Source organism: Macaca thibetana, chromosome X (assembly GCF_024542745.1).
Source record: "Macaca thibetana thibetana isolate TM-01 chromosome X, ASM2454274v1, whole genome shotgun sequence".
Taxonomy (NCBI): Eukaryota; Metazoa; Chordata; class Mammalia; order Primates; family Cercopithecidae; genus Macaca; species Macaca thibetana.
The window spans coordinates 71,833,014-71,855,566 of NC_065598.1; the positions used below are offsets into that span (position 1 = coordinate 71,833,014).

The following is a 22,553-nucleotide window of genomic DNA, read 5'->3' on the forward strand; positions in this document are numbered from 1 at the left end:
TCAGGAGATCAAGACCATCCTGGCTAACACGGTGAAACCCCGTCTCTACTAAAAAATACAAAAAAACTAGCGGGCGAGGCGGCGGGCGCCTGTAGTCCCAGCTACTCGGGAGGCTGAGGCAGGAGAATGGCGTGAAACCGGGAGGCGGAGCTTGCAGTGAGCAGAGATCGCGCCACTGCACTCCAGCGCGGGCAACAGAGCGAGACTCCGTCTCAAAAAAAAAAAAAAAAAAAAGTGAGCTAAAGACATGAATAGACAATTTTAAAAAGAAGATATACAAATGACCAACCAACATGAAAAAATGCTCAACATTACTAATGATCAGGGAAATGGAAGTCAAAACACAATGAGATACCACCTTATTCCTGCAAGAATGGCCATAATTTAAAAATCAAAAAACAATAAATGTTGGCATGAATGTGGTAAAAAGGGAACACTTTTACACTGCTAATGGGAAGGTAAACTATTACAACCACTATGGAAAACATTACGGAGATTCCCTAAAGAACTGAAAGATCTACCATTTGACTCAGCAATCCCACTACTATGTATCTTTGGTTTAAAATAAAAGAATAAAATAAGTCATATGAAAGACACTTGCACATGTATGTTTATAGCAGCACAATTCACAACTGCAAAAATATGAAACCAGCCTAAATGCTCATCAGCCAATGAGTGGATAAAGAAAATGTGGTGTATACATACCATGGAATAATACTTAGCCATTAAAATAAAAGAATGGCATTTTGAGCAATCTGGATGGAGTTGGAGACCATTATTCTAAGTGAAGTGTCTCAGAAATAGAAAACCAAACATCATATGTTTTCAGTTATAAGTGGGAGCTAAGTTATGAAGATGCAAATGCATTAAGAATGGACTCTGGGGATTTAGGGGAAGGATGGCAGTGGGGTGAGGGATAAAAGGCTACGCACTGGGTTCATTGTACAGTTTGGGTGATGGGTGCACCAAAATCTCAAAAATCACAGCTAAAGTACTTATCTATGTAACCAAACACCACCTGTTCCCCCAAAACTACTGGAATAATAATAATAATATATGATTAAATAAATCTAGTATACCCATACTATGAAATACTCTGAGATCATTTAAAAATGAAATATATTTGTATATAGTAACATGGAAATACATTTATGATATATTCTTAAGTAAAAAATATAGTTTTGGAAAAATAGGCACAGTATCACTCAATTAAAATAAACAACCAAGTCTATATAAATATACACATTTATACTTATATGTTTCTATGTGAATGCAAAGAAAAAGATCTCAAATACAAATAAAATTAAATATAGCAGTTGTCTATGAATAGTGATAGAGGAGGCAGTGTAAAGATAATTGGAAATTTTCATTTTCTAGATTTCTATATTGTTTGACTTTTCAATAAATATTTTTGTAACAAAAATATCAATATTTAAACGTCTTTTAGAAGTGGGTTAGCATCTAAGGGAGGCTTTTATCTGACCTCTAAACTTTAATTATAAAGTAATTTTACAATAAATATAAAATATTATTGAGAGCACTGAGATATGTAATAAAAACCAACCTGAAGATTTCCTATACATTCTGAAGGTGAGTCTAAAAGATCATACTGTAGCCCAGACATTTTACTCTCAGTGCCCTCTCACCTTCCTGATGTTTAATATATTACCAATAAATTAAGGTTAGCATAATTGAGAATCTGACACAAAGCAGATCTTTCTTTTATTTTTAAACTTTTATTTTAGGTTCGGGGGCACATGTGAAGGTTTCTTATATGGGTAAACTTGTGTCACTGGGGTTTGTTGTATAGATTATTTTGTCACCCAGGTATTATTAATCTTAGTACCCAATAGTTATTTTTTTCTGTTCCTCTGCCTCCTGCCACCCTCCATCCTCAAGTAGACCCCAGTGTCTGTTGTTCTCTTCTTCATGGTTCATGAGCTCTCATTGTTTAGCTCCCACTTATAAGTGAGAACATGCAGTATTTGGTTTTCTGTTCCTGTGTTAGTTTGGTAAAGATAATAGCCTCCAGCCTCATCCATGCTGCCACGAAAGACATGATCTCACTCTTTTCTATGGCTGCACAGTACTTCATGGTGTGTATGTACCAGATTTTATTTATCCAATCTGTCACTGATGGGCATTTAGGTTGATTCCACATCTTTGCTATTGTGAATAATGCTGCAATGATCACTTGCCTGCGTGTGTCTTTATGGTAAAATGATTTATATTACTCGGGGAATATACACCCAGTAATGGGATTGCTGGGTTGAATGGTATTTCTGTTTTTAGGTCTTTGAGGAATCACCACGCTGTCTTCCACAGTTGTTGAACTAATTTACACTCCCACCAACAGTGTGTAAGTGTTCCCTTTTCTCCACAATCTCACCAGCATCTATTATTTTTTGACTTTTTAATAGTAGCCATTCTGAGATGGTATCTCATGGTGGTTTTGATTTGTATTTCTGTAATGATCAGTGATATTGAGCTTTTATTCACATTTGTTGGCCACATGTATGTCTTCTTTTGAAATTGTCTGTTCATGCCCTTTGCCCACTTTTTAATGGGATTATTTGATGTTCTCTTGTAAATTTAAGTTCTTTATAGCTGGTGGATATTAGACTTTTTTCAAGTGAATAGTTTGCAAAAATTTTCTTCCATTCTGTAGGTTGTCTCCCATTCTGTAGATTGTTTACTCTGTCGATAGTTTCTTTTGCTGTGCAGAAGCTCTTCAGTTTAATTAGATCCCATTTGTCAATTTTTACTTTTGTTAGAAGCGATATTTCTACACTTTGGATTTTCAAATGGAAACCTAATATTCTTATATCAGTTTGCTAGGGCTGCCATAATAAAGTGACACAGACTGGGTCTCTAAACGGCAGAAATTTATTGTCTCACAATTCTGGAGGCTAGAAGTTCAAGATAAAAGTGTCAGCAGGACTGGCCACTTTGAAGGCCTCTCTTCTTGGCATATAGATAGTCATCTTCTCCCTGTGTCTTCACGTGGTCTTCCTTCTGTACCTATGTGTATCCAGATTTCCTTTCCCTATAAGGACATCAGACTGGATTATGGCCCACCCTAGTTGACCTCATTTTAACTTAACTACCTCTTTAAAGGCCTTATACAAATAGTCACATTCTGAAGTACTAAAAGTAAGGGCTTAAACAGATGAATTTTGGGGGGACACAAGTTGACCCATAACAGTTCTGTTATTTAGAAATTACATCTATTTCTGAAAAGGTAAATAATGACAACCATTTTATGAATGAAATCAGAAAATTTAGTATGCAAAACATTTAAAATGCAAATTAATTATTAGATGAGTTGAACTTTTGTTTAAAATGATTAATGGACCTTTTTACAGAAGAGCAACTGTGGGCAATGCATTACTCTTGATTGTATGTGCATCGTCTGATGGATCATGCCTAAAGTTCATCTCATTCCTAAATTTATCTCTTAATCATCACCTCATCCTTGGACTCTACTAAATCCCTAAGCTCCAGATCATCCCAGATTTTTACTTCAAGGGTAGAGGAGGGAAGATTTCCCAGTCATGATCTTCAAAATATGGATAGTATGATGCTGAATGAAATCATCTATGCAATATACTTATGAAAGCAAAATAAATACATTATTATCATGTTTTTAAAAGTATGATCTATGGGAAAACATATGAACTCACATATTTTAAAAAGATCTAGTATTTGATGGCACAACAGGGTGACAACAGTCAACAATATTTTATTATATATTTAAAAATAAATGGTATAACTGGAATATTTATAATACAAAGAAATAATAAATCTTTGAAGTGATGGATATCCCATTTACCCTGGTGTGATTATTACACATTGTATGCCCATATCAAAAAATCTCATGTACCCCCTAAATATATACACCTACTATCTATCCACAAAAATTAAAAAAGAAAAAAGAATATCTGAATCCTGCGAAACCAAGGCAGATTATATATATAGATGTGTGTGTATATATATACACACACACACACATAAAAATAATATTCAGGACTGTGATTCAGATGACCTGAAGTTTAGTTCTTTCTGTGCAGGAGAATCAGCATAACTAGGTCAATATATTTTACTTCTTTGGTTCTCAATTGTTCTCCCTATAAAATACAAATGTATGGATTTTGACAATCTATTCACAAAAGTAGTCATAAGGAATTATAATCCTGAAATATGTTATGCTTCTTAGAAGGAAGATCTTCCAGATCCTCTCCAATGTTAATAACAATAATAATCATCATCATAATACTATTAACTATTATTTTGTATTTATCATGTGTCAGGCACTATACCAAGAGATTTACACATATAATCTCATTAGTCCTCAAAATAACCATGAAAGGTCACAGAGGAAGAAAGTGAAATTTAGGGAAGTTCCCCAAGATCACATATACAGTAAGTGGCAAAGTCAATACTTGAGCCGAGGTAGATCTAACACCAAAGTCTGGTTATTTGCTACTGATACGATGCTTTTTAACAGTGCATTAGAGAGTGAAATTTATCAGGAATTGTATTAGTTTCCTAGGGCTGTGGTAATAAATGACCACAAGCTGGGTGGCTTAAAATAACAGAAATTTATTCTCTGAGAGTTCTGGAAGCTAGAAGTCTGAAATCAAGGTGTAGGCAGGGCCATACGCTTGCTGAAATGCCCAGGGGAGTATCCTTCTTTGCCTCTTCCTAGTTTCTGGAGGTTGCTGGCAATCCATAGTGTTATTTGGCTTGTGGCAGCATAACTCCAGCCCCTGTCTCCATCTTCATATGGCTGTCCTCTCTCTGTATGTGTCTGTATATGCAAATTTCCCTCTTCATATAAGGATACCAATTACTGTATTAGGGCTCACTTGAATCCAGTATGGCCTTATCTTAACTTGATTACATCTGAAAAGACCCTCTTTCCAAATAAGGTCACATTTACAAGTTCCAGGTGGATGTGAATTTTAGTGAGACACTCTACAACCCAGTACAGGAATTATTAAGTAGATAAGAAATGGGAAAACTTTTGCAGTATGTTTGACTATGGTTTTCTCAAGCTTTGGAGACTGAAAGGTTATGTTATTTGAGGCTTTAATTTCACTGCTTTTTGTTTTCTTTGCCAATGCCAAATAACGTTCCTACCAGCAGTCATATACTGCATTGTATTTTACTTTAATAGTGCAGTATAATTTGAAACCTATTACACAGAATTGTGAAAATATAATTTCAAGATGAGCAACTGTGGGCAATGCATTATTCTTGATTATATGTGAATCGTCTGATGGATCATGCCTAATGTTCATCTCATTCCTAAATTCATCTCTTAATCATCACCCCATCCCTAGACTCTAAGCTCCAGATCATCCCAGATCTGTCACAGATCCACAGGGTTAGAAGGGACCCCAGATAGTCATTAGACTATGAATCTGTTTCTGGTCAAGTCTCACTGGCTTATGCCATTATTCCTATTATGGTACAGTATCATCTAAGCCTCTACTCAATTTGTCTTGAAAATGTATTGTGGAAAATATTTGTATATAATTATTAAATATTTTACTCAGAAGATGATCTCTGACCTTAAGGGCCATGCATAAGAATAAGAGGCAACTCAAGACTTGCTCTAATGTTGTAATAATAGTAGGAAACATGTACTGAATCACCAGTATGTTCTGTTTACCACTGTTCTAAGTGCTCTACATACATTTACTCATTATATTTTCACAATTCTGTGTAATAGGTAGTATTATTTTTATTCTATACATGAATAAAATGAGCACAAAGAGGTAAAATAATTTACTAGGAAATAGCAGAGCCAGGATTTGAATTCAGACAGTCTAGCTACAGAACTCACACTTTTGTATACTATGGTCTACTGTCTTCCAAACACTCTGCTCTCTTGCCTCTGTAGCCAATGCCTTTGTTGGATGAATAACAGCAAATTGGAGCTTTAAAACAGCATAATATGAATGCTAGGTAGGTTAACGAATTATAACAATTAATTCCCCTGAAGTGAGAATTAAAACTGGCTATATAAAGTAGCTACATAAACACTCACAGTTATTACTGATAAAATAATGTAAAGCTAAAGGTTTATTAAGACTAATGATTAGCTTACACCTTTTAAAATGGAAAATGCCACAATCTCTTTAGAAAGGTAGTATATTTTGCAGGTCAAGCCAAGATGGTGGTGAGGAGCAGAGAGGAGCACAATAAATATACTGGAACTGTGATGGTGAAGGAGTTACCCTTTAAAGTCTCTTCTGGGGCCTTTACTCCATGCCTTAAAGAGGAGATGGATTGGGCAGAAAGGCAACATACCTAGGACAACAGTGTTGAACAGAGACAGCCTAGGGTCACTATGTCAGAGTGCTTACCTGTGTCCTTCTCTGTCATAAATCCTGATAATTTCCAATTTTTGTCCTACAGCCAAAAGGGACACCGAAAATGTTCTTCTCTATCTCTGGGTAAGCTTCCTGAAAAATCATCACTCTAAACTTTTTCCTCACCTAAGTGTATTCCTGGGAAAATTGCTCAGTGTATAGGCTTTTATGTTATTTACTTTCAGATGAAAATAAGGACACAGGTCCTGATCAATACAATTTACAACATCCTCTTACCTTTTTCTGCTGGGCTCAAAACAGTCACTGTGAAGAGAGAGGAGAGAGAGAGAAAGAGACAGAGAGAGAGAGAGACAGAGAGAGAGAGAGAGAGATGGGTGAGAGAGAGAGAAAGAGAGAGAGAGAGATAAATTAGTTATATTTAAAAAGTCTTGTCTAACTCATTTTCCACAGCATCATTTGAGTAATTTATATAATAGTACTTTAGGAAACCACTAGCTAAAGATGAGGGAAGGCAAGGGTGATTACACTCCATCCTTTGCTATCTTCCTTTGTCTTAAACCTTCAGCAAGGCTTTCAATCATGAGAAGCTGTTTAATCAAGATGATTTTCAACGTTTCTTTCTCCATTGGGCTCTAATAAGCCAAGTATAGATCCACCAATAAAAGGCCTATGTAAACATGATTTATTTAAACAAACAAAAGATGGTTTTCATACAAAATGATCAACAGTTAAGGATCAGAAAAATAGGGAAAAAGTCCAAACAGAGAATGAGACTACATTCTAGGAGCTATTTCTTCAGGCCTTTCATTAGTCATACTTTCTTTTTTTCTTCACATATAGGTCTATTTTATTGAGTCTTAAAAAATCTCCTTTTAATGATTATTTGAATGGATTTGTTACTACGGTTACATTTAATCTGTGTTAAAAATCTGACGAGACAATGTTTTTCTTTTTTCTAATGAGTCCGCCTGAAGATTGATATCAACTCCTTGTTGTTGTTGTTTTCCAGTTAAACAATCAATACTGGTTAAGAGTGCTTAAAAGAGGCACATACTCTACTTTCCCAATACAAACTGAAGTGGAAAAGAAGCATTGATCAGTCAACCTGGGACTTCATGATTTTGTACATACATGCTGCATGACTGCATTGGTTCCACTAGGCCCTGAATCAGGCTAGTAACATTTCTTTTTAAAAAACTTTAAAATGAAGTGAGAGAGAAAGCAGAGTTGCTTGGAGACCAATATTAATAAGGAGTAGCTGATAAATTGCTGTTTGGTATGTTTCCTATCCCTGGCTGAACACTAAACAAGAAGTGGAGGTCCTAACTCCCATTTGTTGGCTACTTACTAAAGTACTGTGGGTGAGGGAAGATTACTTAGTACTTGTAGATAGTGAGATGAGACATGTGTATACAGAAGGAGTGGCAACTGGTGAATTCTCCAGATGGGGAACAGCTCTCTGTAAATAACTGCAGAACTTTTAAGTACAAATGGGATTGGTTTATATGATCCAAGAGCAGAGGGCAGAAATAGAACCAATAGTTTAAAGCTGCAGGTTAACACATTTTAGCTCAGTATTAGAAAAAATAATGACAACGATAATGACAATGACAATGGCTAGCAGCCTTGGGAAAAAGTGTTTCCCATTACATACACTCGGAAATGTTGTAGAGGACATTCAGACACTAGTTTGGCAGTGGAATTGACTTGTAAAGTCTTTATTACCTCTGAAATTGTGTAGGAAGTCTAAGGGAAAAATATATTGTTTTGCTAACTTCCCTTTCGGAAATTACATACTTTTGAGGACAAAAGGACATCTATTCTAAAAGATGTGGCACTTATCTTGGTACTTCTGCCTTTCCTGTATTTTTCTAATAATGCCTTTCGCACTATTAAAGAAAAAGGCTAGAATATTTCAGTCATATTTAAAATGAAAATGTTACAAGAGTCACAACAAACTTTTACAAAATGAATCTTTTATCACAAATCTCATGGGTAAGTGTACATTTAGTCATTCTATGGGCAACTAGGCATGCAGATTTTAGAGTGATGTGGTGATACATGTAATTACACACCTGCTCTGTTTCTTTAAGTTTCATTCACTACTAGGGGTTAAATGATTGGAGTTATCATCAAATAGCTTTTTGCACTGTCTCTCCTTTTTTCTTTCATTATTTACTAATTCTTTGCAAGTAGGTATGGAGAAAAGTTAAGGAAGAGGGGTGTATATGGAATAGTTTTTCATCACAGACAACTGGTGTTAAAACCAAAGCATAGTTTATAATTTCCTTTAAATAGATGCATATTGTAGGGTTCACAAAAGTACACAAGTAGAAAAAGCCTAATTTGGTGCTAGATGGAAATGGTCAACACTCGTAGAAAGGACACTGAAGAAACTCTATAGCAGTGCCATCCAACAGAAATGATGTGAGCCAGGTAGTTTAAATTTTCTAGTAGGAACATTTTTTTAAAAAGTTAAAGAATGCCAAGTGAACTTAATTTAAAAAAATGTATTTTACTGATATATCAAAATATTTTCATTTCAACATGTTATCCACATAAAAATTATTGTGATAGTTTATATTCTTTTTTTCACTAAGTTTGGGAATGCTGGTGTATATTCTATGCTTCCAGAACATCTGAAACCAGATGACACATTTCAAGTGTTTCATAGCTGCATGTGGCTAGTGGCTACAGAATTAGTGGAGTTCAAAAGGGACTTGTGAAAGGAGAGTATGAAGTTTGGAAATATCCAGTGAGATGAGTGCTCACTTACAACATGAAGTTCTTTTTTAATGAATGACATGTTTGGGAAGGGAGTTTATTATAATGATGTACAGCATATACTTTGGCATGTATTCATATTTTGGCTCTTGACACTTATTCTGTGACCTTGGTCAAGTTAATTAATCACGTGTGCCTCAGTTTCCTCATCTGTAAAATGAAGATAAAATTGTTTATGTTATCAGATTGTTACAAGGATTAAGTAATAAAATACGTGTAAAGCACTTGGGTGCTTTGCACACAAGTACTTAATTATTGTTAGCAATTTATTATCATTTTTCTACAAAAATAAATTGTTTAGTCAAGTTACATTTTACAATAAGTTTAGGACAAAACAAGTCTGACTTTTTAAAAATGTTATGGTTCCCAGAGTTATATATGATGGTTTTAAAATAATTTATTCAGTGTCAAAATGAATAACTTTGATTCCCCCCACTTTTTCTCTTAGATGTTTCTTAGATTCTACGTTAGGAGAGGGAAGAATTTGAAATAGGGAACTGAGACACATTTCTGAGTGTCTTCTGTTGAAAGTAAGCTAATCAGTTAGTCTTTATTTACTGCTTTGAAAAAGTTACTCACACCAGCCACTCATTCACTTTTAAGGCAGTCCTTCTCAAACCTGGATGATTGTAATACTTACTTAGGAAGCATAATAAAAATATAGATGGGCTCTCTTCACATAGCATAGCAAGTCTTTGGGTGGAGGTGCAGAAATTTGTATTTGAAAACCTCAGCAGGTTTAAAACCTGAGTTAGGTTTTAAAACCATTGGAGTTACATTAGGAGTTTGTTACAACAAGTTACTAGTCAGGTGTGATACATTTAACTGTTTGTCATATGAATGACATAAAACTATTTTAGATGTGCTAAACCCATGATTCCTATAGGCTTGAATGGATACTTTTACTTCTATAGAAACTTGGTTTCTAGAAAATGGTTTCTTCTGTTTTTTTTTTTCTGCCTAATCAGTTTCTATTTCTTCTCTCTTTGAAGAATTTCTACCTTTCGAGTAGAATTTTATTATAGATATTTCATTTTTTAATCTCAGAATGGATACTATTGGGCACCAAAACTGAGAGTACTCCAGACTTATGGAGTACTCTCCTCAAAAGCAACTAATGTCCCTCCTCAAAAGCAACTAATGAGCTGGCAAAAACTGTCAGAATAAACTTTTGCAGAACTCTGGAATCTAGTAAAATTGTTACAATAACCAGAGAGGAAGACTTGGTGAAGAAAAGAACCAATGCTTTGTAGTAAGAGGATACTGTGACATTTTAAATTGGCTGGCTACCACCCTCCACATCCCAGATCAGCAGAGGCTGTGAGGACAGCTGCCTACACTCTACTATACACAATAATAGAGCCTACACTCTAATATACAGCCTATATCCTAACATACTAATATACACATAATGGGGCTTCCAAAGTGAGAGGAAAGAGAGGAAAAACAGAAAGAGTATTTGAAAAAATGATGGCTAAAATACTTCATACATTTGGTAAAAAATATGAATCTAAACATCCAAGAAGTGCAATGAACTCCACATAGAATAAACTAAAAGATATCCACAATCAGACATATTATAGTCAAATTGCCAAAAAACAAAGAGAAACCTTGAAAGCAGGGAAAGTGACTTTTTACATACAAAAAAACAATAAGACGAACAGCTGATTTCTCTTAAGAACCCACAGAGGCTAGAAGGCAGTGAAATGTCAGATTTAAATTGCTGAAAGAAAAAGAAAAACATCTGTCAACATATATCCATAATTCTATGTCCAGCAACACTATACTCCAAAGAATGAAAGCAAAAACAAGACGTTGCCAGATAAACAAAAACTGAGGGAGCTGATCACTAGTAGAACTGCCCTTCAAGAAATACCAAAGGACATTCTCTAGAAAAACTGAAAGGGCACTCATTATAACCCAAGCTATACAAAAAAATGGGAACACTGGCAAAGGTAACTACATAGGTAGCTACAAAAGGAAGTAAAAATGTGTTTTAGGTTTTTTTAAAAAACTCTTTTTACTATCCAATTTAAAAGAAAAAATGCATAAAACAACAATGATCAATCTATGTTAAGGAGTATACAATGTATAAAGATGTAATTTGTGATAATAACAGCATAAAGGGGGCAGTAGAGCTGTAAAGGGATGGGTATTGTATACTATTAAATTAAGTTGGTATTCAACAGGATTGTTCCAAGATGGCCAAATAGGAACAGCTCTAGTCTACAGAGCCCAGTGTGAGCAACGCAGAAGACGGGTGACTTCTGCACTTCCAACTGAGGTACTGGGTTCATCTCATAGGGACTGGTTGGACAGTGGGTGCGGCCCACGGAATGTGAGCCAAAGCAGGGCGGGGCATTGCCTCACCCAGGAAGCACAAGGGGTCCGGGAATTCCCTTTCCTAGCCAAAGAAAGTCATGACAGATGGTATCTGGAAAATCGGGACACTCCCACCGTAATACTGTGCTTTTCCAATGGTCTTAACAAACGGAACACCAGGAGATTATATCCCGTGCCTGGCTCAGTGGGTCCCACGCCCATGGAGCCTTGCTCACTACTAGCACAGCAGTCCAAGATCTAACTGCAAGGCGGCAGCAACACTAACAAATAAGAAAAGAGAGAAGAATCAAATAGACACAATGAAAAAATGATAAAGGGAATATCACCACTGATCCCACAGAAATACAAATTACCATCAGAGAATACTATAAAATACTATAAACACTTGTATGCAAATAAACTAGAAAATCTAGAAGAAATGGATAAATTCCTGGACACATACACCCTCCCAAGACTAAACCAGGAAGAAGTTGAATCCGTGAATAGACCAATAACTGGCTCTGAAATTGAGGCAATAATTAATAGCCTACCAACTAAAAAAACTCCAGGACCAGATGGATTCACAGCTGAATTCTACCAAAGGTACAAAGAGGAGCTGGTACCATTCCTTCTGAAACTATTCCAATCAATAGAAAAAGAGGGAATCCTCCCTAACTCATTTTATGAGGCCAGCATCATCCTGATACCAAAGCCTGGCAGAGACACAACAAAAAAAGAGAATTTTAGACCAATATCCCTGATGAACATCGATGCAAAAATCCTCAATAAAATACTGGCAAACCGAATCCAGCAGCACATCAAAAAGCTTATCCACCAAGATCGACTTAGCTTCATCCCTGGGATGCAAGGATGGTTCAACAAATGCAAAACAATAAATGTAATCCAGCATATAAACAGATCCAAAGACAAAAACCACATGATTATCTCAATAGATGCAGAAAAGGCCTTTGACAAAATTCAGTAGCCCTTCATGCTAAAAACTCTCAATAAACTAGGAATTGATGGAAAGTATCTCAAAAAATAAGAGCTATTTATAACAAACCCACAGCCAATATCCTACTGAATGGGCAAAAACTGGAAAAATTCCCTTTGAAAACTGGCACAAGACAGGGATGCCCTCTCTCACCACTCCTATTCGACATAGTGTTGGAAGTTCTGGCCAGGGCAATCAGGCAGGGGAAAGAAATAAAGTGTATTCAATTAGGAAAAGAAGAAGTCCAATCATCCCTGTTTGCAGATGACATGATTGTATATTTAGAAAACCCCATCGTCTCAGACCAAAATCTCCTTAAGCTGATAAGCAACTTCAGCAAAGTCTCAGGATACAAAATCAATGTGCAAAAATCACAAGCATTCCTATACACCAATAATAGACAAACAGAGAGCCAAATCATGAGTGAACTCCCATTCACAATTGCTTCAAAGAGAATAAAATACCTAGGAATCCAACTTACAAGGGATGTGAAGGACCTCTTCAAGGACAATTACAAACCACTGCTCAACAAATAAAAGAGGACACAAAACAATGGAAGAACATCCTATGCTCATGGATAGGAAGAATCAATATTGTGAAAACGGCCATACTGCCCAAGGTAATTTATAGATTCAATGCCATCCCCATCAAGCTACCAATGACTTTCTTCACATAATTGGAAAAAAACTTCTTTAAAGTTCATATGAAACAAAAAAAAAAGTCCACATTGCCAAGACAATCCTAAGCCAAAAGAACAAAGCTGGAGGCATCATGCTACCTGACTTCAAACTATACTACAAGGCTACAGTAATCAAAACAGCATGGTACTGGTACCAAAACAGAGATATAGACCAATGGAACAGAACAGAGGCCTCAGAGGCCACACATCTATAACCATCTGATCTTTGGCAAACCTGATAAAAACAAGAAATGGGGAAAGGATTCCCTATTTAATAAATGGTGCTGGGAAAACTGGCTAGCCATATGTAGAAAGCTGAAACTGGATCCTTTCCTTACACCTTGTACAAAAATTAATTCAAGATGGATTAAAGACTTAAATGTTAGACCTAAAACCATAAAAACCCTAGAAGAAAACCTAGGCAATACCATTCAGGACATAGTCATGGACAAGGAGTTCATGACTAAAACACCAAAAGCAATGGCAACAAAAGCCAAAACAGACAAATAGGATCTAATTAAACCAAAGAGTTTCTGCACAGCAAAAGAAACTACCATCAGAGTGAACAGGCAACCTACAGAATGGGAGAAAATGTTTGCAATCTACCAATCTGACAAAGGGCTGATATCCAGAATCTACAAATAACTTAAACAAATTTACAGGAAAAAATCAAACAACCCCATCAAAAAGGATATGAACAGACACTTCTCAAAGAAGACGTTTATGCAACCAACAGACACATGAAAAAATTCTCATCATCACTGGCCATCAGAGAAATGCAAATCAAAACCACAATGAGATACCATCTCACACCAGTTAGAATGGCGATCATTAAAAAGTCAGGAAAAAACATGCTGAAAGGATGTGGAGAAATAGGAACTGTTGGTGGGAGTGTAAACTAGCTCAACCATTGTGGAAGATAGTGTGGTGATTCCTCAAGGATCTAGAACCAGAAATACCATTTGACCCAGCAATCCCATTACTGAGGATTATAAATCATGTTAATATAAAGACACATGCACATGTATGTTTATCGTGGCACTATTCACAATAGCAAAAACTTGGAACCAACCCAAATGTCCATCAACGACAGACTGGATTAAGAACATGTGGCACATATACACCATGGAATACTATGCAGCCATAAAAAAAAAAGGGATGCGTTCATGTCCTTTGTAGGGACATGGATGAAGCTGGAAACCATCATTCTGCGCAAACTATCACAAGGACAGAAAACCTAACACTGCATGTTCTCACTCATTGGTGGGAATTGAACAATGAGAACACTTGGACACAGGGTGGGGAACATCACACACTGGGGCCTGTCATGGGGTGGAGGGAGGGGGAGGGATAGCATTAGGAGAAATACGTAAGGTAAATGAAGAGTTAATGGGTGCAGCACACCAACATGGCACATGTATACATACATAACAAACCTGCACGTTGTGCACATGTACCCTAAAAGTTAAAGTATAATTTTTAAAAAGTTGGTATTCAATAATAGACAAGCCAAAAGCCAAATCAGGAAAGTAATTCCCTTCACAAATGCCACATAAAGAATAAAATACGTAAGAATACAGCTAAACAAAGAAGTGAAAGGTCTCTACAAAGAGAATTACAAAACACTGCTCAGAGAAATCAGAGATCACACAAACAAATGGAAAAACATCCCATACTCATGGACAGGAAGAATCAATATCATTAAAATGACCACATTTCCCAAAGCAACTTAGAAATTCAATTCTCTTCCTGTCAAACTATCAATGACATTCTTTATAGAACTACAAAACAAAAACTATTTTAAAATTCATATGGAAGCAAAAAAGAGCCTGAATAGCCAGGGCAATCCTAAGCAAAATGGGCAAAGCTGGATGCATCACGTTACCTGACTTCAAACTATACTACAGGGCTACAGTAACCAAAAAAGCATGGTATTGGTACAAAAACAGACATATAAACCAAAGGAACAGAATAGAGAACCCAGAAATAAGGCTGCACACTTATGCCCATCTGATCTTTGACAAAGCTGACAAAAGCAAGCCATGGGGAAAGGACTCTCTAGTCAATAAATGTTGCTGGGATAACTGACTAGCCATATGCAGAAGATTGAAACTGGACCCCTTCATTACACCATATACAAAAATCAACTCGAGATTGATTAAAGACTTAAATGTAAAACCCAAAACTATAAAAACCATGGAACACAACATAGGCAATACCATGCTGCACAAAGGAACAGGCGAAAGAGTTCATGACAAAGATGCCAAAAGCAATCACAACAAAAGCAAAAATTGACGAATGGGATCTAATTAAACTTAAGAGCTTCTGTACAGCAAAAGAAACTATCAACGCAAAAATTGATGAATGGGATCTAATTAAACTTAAGAGTTTCTGTACAGCAAAAGAAACTATCAACCTACACAATGGGAGACAACCTACAGAATGGAAGAAAATTTTTGCAAACTATGCACCTGAAAAAAGTCTAATATCCAGCAGCTATAAGGAACTTAAACAAATTTATAAGACAACATCAAACAACCCCATTAAAATGTGGGCAAAGGACATGAACACTTTTCAAAAGAAGCCATACATGTGACCAACATGCATATGAATAAAAGCTCTATATCCCTGATCATTATAGAAATGCAAATCAAAACCGTAATAAGATACTATCTCAAAATGGCTATTAGAAAGTTAAAAAATAACAGATGCTTGTGAGGTTGTAGAGAAAAGGGTACACTTGTACACTGCTGGTAGGAGTGTAAATTAGTTCAACAATTGTGGAAGACAGTGTGGTGATTCCACAAAGACATAAAAACGGAAATACCATTTGACCCAGCAATCCCATTATTGGGCATATACCCAAAGGGATATAAATCATTTTACCATAAAGACACATGCAGGCAAATGTTCACTGCAGCAGTATTCAGAATAGCAAAGACATGGAATCAACCTAAATGCCCATCAGTGGCTGATGCATTAAAGAAAATGTGGTACATATACACCACGGAATATTATGCAGCCATAGAAAAGAATGGGATTCTGTCTTTTGTGGGAACATAGATGCAGCTGGAGGCCATTATCCTAGCAAACTAATGTAGGAACAGAAAACCAAATATTACATGTTCTCACTTACAAATGATGAGAACTCTTCAACACAAAGAAGGAAACAACAGACACTGGGGTCTATTTGAAAGTGAAGGGTAGGAAAAGGGAGAGGAGCAGAGAAAATAATTATTGGGTACTAGGCATAATACCTGGGTGACAAAATAATCCATATAACAACCCCCATGACACAAGTCTACCTATATAATAAACCTACATATGTTTCACAAAACCTAAAATAAAAGTTAAAAGAAACCTAAGTTGGTATTAATTCAGACTTCATTATTCAAAAGTTAATGTGTTAATTGCAATACCTAGGGTAACCACTAGGAAAAAACTAAAAAATATATTGAAAAATAAACGAGAGAAAATCAAAATGGGTACACTATAAAAAATTAATTAAAATATAAGGCAGTAAAACAACAATCAGATACCACCACACACCTATTAGAATGGTGAAACTCCAGAATGCTAATCACACCAAATGCTGGCGTGGATGTAGAGCAACAGGAACTCTCGTTCATTGCTGGCAGAAATGTAAAATGGTTCAGCTACTTTGGAAGATACTTTAGTGGTTTCTTATAAAATTAAACATACCCTTACCCTACAATTCAGCAATCACACTCCTTGGTATTTAGTCAAAGGAGTTGAAAACTTATGTTCACACAGAAACTTACACAGAGATGTTTAAAGCAGCTTTATTCATAATTTCCAAAACTTGGACACAACTAAGATGTCCTTCAGTAGGTGAATGGAGAAATAACCTATGATATATCCACATAATGGAATATTATTTAGCACTAAAAAGAAATGAGCTATCAAGCCATGAAAAGAAATGGAAGAATCTTAAATGCATATTATGAAGTAAAAGAAGCCAATTTGCAAAGGCTACATACTATATGCTTCCAAATATATGACATTCTGGACAAGGTAAAACTATGGAGATAGTAAAAATGTCAATGGTTTCCAGGAGTTAGGTGAAAGGAAGAAATGAATGGGTAGAGCATGGAGGATTTTTAGGTAATGAAAATACTTTATATGATACCATAATGGTAGATATATATAATTATATGCTTGTCAAAACCTGTAGAATGTAGAACACCGAAAGTGAATGTTAATGTAAACTATGGATTTGGGGTGAAAATGATATGTCAATGGAGGTTCCTAGATTATAACAAGTGTACCATTCTGATGTAGAATATAGATAGTCAGGGAGGCTGTGGGGGGGTGTTAGAGGAGGTGGGGAAATTTCTATGGAAACTCTACTTTCTGCTCAATGTTGATGTGAACTTAAAATTGCTCTATATATAAAGTCTATTAAAAATTTTAAGGCAGTAAGGAAGGAACAGAAACATAAAATAAGGTATAAGACATACAGAAAAAAAAATTGCCAACATGGCAGAAGTCCTTTACCATTAATTACTTTAAATGTAAATGGGCTAAATTCTCCAGGAAAAGGGAGAAATTGTCAGAATGGATTTAAAAAATGACCAAACTATATGCTATTTACCATGGAATCACCTTAGATCCAAACACATATATAGATTGAAAGTGAATGGATAGAAAAATACATCCATGCAAATAATAACTAAAAGAGAGCTAGGGTTGCTACTCCACTTTTACACAAAATAGACTTTAAGACAAAAATTGATAATAAAGAGGAAATAAAGAATATTATGTATTGATAAAGGGGTTAATCTATCAGGAAGATGTAACAATTATAAACATATATACACTTAACAACAGAACCCCAAAATATAGGAAGTAAACATTGACAGAATTGAAGGGAGATGTAGACAGTATTACATTAATAGTTGGAGACTTCAATACCCACTCTCAACTATGGATAGGAAAACTAGACACAGATCAATGTGAAGAGAGGACTCAAGCAATACTATAAACCAACTAGACCTAACAGACATATGTGGAACACTTAACCCAACAACAGCAGAATACACATTCTTCTCAAGTACACACGGAACATTATCCAGTATAGATCATATGCTAGGCCACAAAACTAGTTTTGATAAACATAAAATAATGGAATCATACAAAGTATTTTTCTGACCACAGTAGAATGAAACTAGAAATCAGTAGCACAATGAAAACTATAAAATTCAAATGTATAGGAAAATTAAGCAATATATACTTTTTAACTGGCATATTATAGATGTACATATTCTCAGTGTACCGGTAATATTTTGATATATTCATAAAATATGTAATACTCAAATTAGGGTAATGAGGATATTCATCATTTTAACATCTATCTTGCTTCATGCAGGAAACATTGAAATTATTCTTTATTGGCTATTTTGAAATATATGATAGATTATGCTATACTGGAATCATTCTACTGATCTGTCAAACACTAGGTCTTATTTCTTCTATCCAACTGTATTTTTGTACTGATTTTTGTATTTAACCTCTTCATTCACCTTCCCCTACTTTAGTGAGAACAAAGCAATACACTCTTAAATAATCAATGGGTCAAAGAATAAATTACAAGTGAAATTAATTAGAAAATACTTTGAGATAAATGAAAACAAAAACACAACACACCAAGTCTTATAGAATGTAGTGAAAGAGTGATATTTATGGCTGTAAATGCCTACATTTAAAAAGAACAATAATCGCAAATTAATGACCTAACTTTGTACCTTAACGAACTAAAACAGAAGAACTAAATTCAAAACTAGCAAAATAAAGGATATGATAACGATTATAATGGAGAACACTGAACATGGTAAACACAAAAACAATAGATTCAATGAAACCAAGAGTTGGAGAAGTTTTAAAAGTTCGACAAAATTGACACATCTTTAACTAGACTAAACAAAAAAAAAAAAAAAAAAAAAAAAAAAAAAGAGAGAGAGAGAGAGAGGACTCAAATTACCAAAACCAGAAATTAAAGTAGAGACATTACGGCAGAACTTGCTGAAACAGAAAGAAATATAATAGAATACTAGGGACAATTGTTAAAATAGAAAGGAATATAATAGAATACCAGGAACAATTGTCTGCCAAAAAATAGATAACCTGGATGATATGGACAAATTTCTAAAAATATACAAAGTATCCAAACTGACTCAAGAAGCTGCCAAAGGCTTGGGGGAGAGGGCAATGAAGCATTACTAATCAATAGGCATAAAGTTTCAGTTAAGCAAGATGGTCAAACTCTAACAGTCTGCTGTATAACATTATATCTATAGTTAACAATAACGTGCACTTAAAATTTCATTAAGGTAGATATTATATTGTGTTCTTATCATAATAATATTCAAGAAAGTAAAATAAAACGAAACATAAATTGGAACAGACCTTTAACAAGTAAAAAGATTGAATCAGTAATAAAAAACCTCCCAGCAAAGAAAAGCCAAAATCGGGTAGTTTCACTGGTAAATTCTACCAAACATTAGGCCAGGCACGATGGCTTATGCCTGTAATCCCAGCACTTTGGGAGGCCGAAGTGGACAGATCACAATGTCAGGAGATGGAGACTATCCTGGCTGACACAGTGAAACCCCATCTCTACAAAAAATACCAAAAAAAAAAAAAAAAAAAAAAAAAAATTAGCAGGGCATGGTGGCACGCGTCTGGAGTCCCAGCTATTCAGGAGGCTGAGGCAGGAGAATCGCTTGAACCTCAGAGGCAGAGGTTGCAGTGAGCCAAGATCACGCCACTGCACTCCAGTCTGGGCAACAGAGGGAGATTCCATCTCAGAAAAAAAAAAAAAGGTAGATATTATATTGCGTTCTTATCATAATCGTATTCAAGAAAGTAACATAAATTGAAACATAAATTGGAACAGACCTTTAACAAGTAAAAAGATTGAATCAGTTAAAAAAACAAAACAAAACAACCTCCCAACAAAGAAAAGCCAAAACCGGGTAGCTTCACTGGTAAGCTCTATAAAACATTAAAAAAATAATTACCATTACTCCTTCTCAAACTCTTGCAAAACATTTAAGAGAAAGTAACACTTTCTAACTCATTTTATGAGGCCAGCATTATTTTGATAGCCAAGCTGGATAAAGACATCAAAAGTAAAGAAAAGAAAATACAAATATCGCTTATAAATATAAATGCAAAAGTCCTAAGCAAATACTAGGAAATGGAATTTGGCAACATGTTACAGGATTATACATCCCTATCAAGTGGGATTTATCCAAGAAATGTAAGGGCAGTTCACCATACAAAAATCAATCATGTGACATGTTATATTAACAGAATGAGAGGAAAAACCCATATGATTATCTCAATCGACGCTGGAAAAGCATTTGACAATATTCTGCATACCGGAATTTAAAAAATGCTCAAGAAATTAGTAATAGAAGGGAACTTCCTCAACTTGATAAAAGGCATTTATGGAATACCCATAGCTAACAGTATACTCAATGGTGAAAGACTGAAAATTTCCCTCCTAAGATCAGGAAGAAGACCAGGATTCCTATTTTACCACTTTCACTCAACATTGAACTGGAAGTTCAAACCAGTGCAGTTAGGCAAGAAAAATAAATACAAGGCATTCAAGATGGAAAGAAGAAATGAAATTATCTTTATTGGTAGTTTACATAATCTTATGTATAGATACTTCTAAAGAATTCACAAAAAAATCTTAGTGCTAATGAACAAATTCAGCAAAGTTGCAAAATACAAGATCAACACATCGAATCAGTTTTATTTCTAAACACTAGCAATGAACAATCAGAAGATGAAATTAAGAAAACGATTCCATTTATAATAACATAAAAAAGAAATAAAAATTTAAGAATAAATTTTAGAAAGGAGTCTCAAGACGAATACACTTAAAATCATAAAACACTACTGAAAAGTAATTAAAGACTGAAATAAATGGAAAAGCATCCCATGTTTATAGATTGGAAGACTTGATATTGTTAAGGTGGCAATTCTCTCCAAAACAATATACAGATTCAGTGCAATTCCTATATAAAAATTAAAAACAACTTCTATTCTTGCCTAAGTGGAAAAGCTGAACCGAAAATTCATACAAAATTGCAAGGGAGCCTCAATAGAAAAAACAATTTTATTTGTTGAGATAGAGTCTTGCTTGGTCACTGAGGCTGGAGTGCAGTGGCACAACTGCAGCTCACTGTAGCCTTGACTTCCTGGGCTCAAGCAATCGTCCCACCTCAGCCTCTTGAGGAGCTGGGACCACAGGCACATGGCACCATGCACGGCTACATTTTTTATTTTTTGTAGAGATGGAGTGTCACTGTGTTGGCCAGGCTGGTCTCAAACTTCTGGGCTCAAGTAATCCTCCTGCCTTGGCCTCCCAAAATTATGGGATTACAGCCTTGAGCCACCACACCCAGCTAACAAATAATTAAAAAAAAAAAAAAACTGGAGAACTCACTTCTTGATTTCAAAATTTATTACAAAGGTACAGTATATGGTGCTGGCAGAAGGCCAGACAAATAAATCAATGAAACGGAATTGAGAGTCCAGAATTAGATGCATAAATCTACAGTCAGTTGATTTTTTATGATCATACCCAGTGGAGGAAAGAATAGCCTCTTCTACAAGCAGTGCTAGGATAACTAGTTATCCACATTCAACAACAACAACAAAAAGCTGGACTCCTATCTTACACCAAATACAAAAACTTAACTCAGAATGGCTAAAATACCTAAAAGTGAGAGCTAAAAGCATACAATTCTTTTTTTTAATGCACATTATTGCTTCATTTATAAAACCTGAATGAACTTGTTATAACTTATAGTAGGCATACACACACACATGCACACACACCACATTCACCTATTTTGGAGAGAAAAATCTTGTGATATCATTTCTATATTTATTATAAATACTATTCATAATGAAGGTTCAAGTTCTATAGGGTATTAGTATGTGACACATCATGCTATTTAAAACTGTAAGTGTATTTTACCTAATGACATCTAAGTTTTTCTTTTTTTTAATTTTTTATTATTATACTTTAAGTTCTAGGGTACATGTGCATAACGTGCAGGTTTGTTACATATATATACTTGTGCCATGTTGGTGTGCTGCACCCATCAACTCGTCAGCACCCATCAACTCGTCATTTACATCAGGTATAACTCCCAATGCAATCCCTCCCCCGTCCCCGCTCCCCGTGATAGGCCCCGGTGTGTGATGTTCCCCTTCCCGAGTCCAAGTGATCTCATTGTTCAGTTCCCACCTATGAGTGAGAACATGCGGTGTTTGGTTTTCTGTTCTTGCGACAGTTTGCTGAGAATGATGGTTTCCAGTTGCATCCATATCCCTACAAAGGACACAAACTCATCCTTTTTTATGGCTGCATAGTATTCCATGGTGTATA

At 35.4% G+C, this 22,553-nt stretch overlaps 1 protein-coding gene across 2 annotated transcripts in view; it reads right to left on the reverse strand.

Moving 5' to 3' along the window:
* ZDHHC15 (zinc finger DHHC-type palmitoyltransferase 15) overlaps window positions 1–22,553 on the reverse strand; it is a 149,112-nt gene that overhangs the window by 120,556 nt on the left and 6,003 nt on the right. Inside the window, exon 2 of one of the 2 annotated variants that reach the window (XM_050776389.1) lies at window positions 6,618–6,644. The exons of the other annotated variant lie outside the window; for it this stretch is intronic. Within the exon in view, the coding sequence (XP_050632346.1) occupies window positions 6,618–6,644 (27 nt within the window). The remainder of the gene's footprint in view (window positions 1–6,617; window positions 6,645–22,553) is intronic. 2 annotated transcript variants of the gene reach the window in all.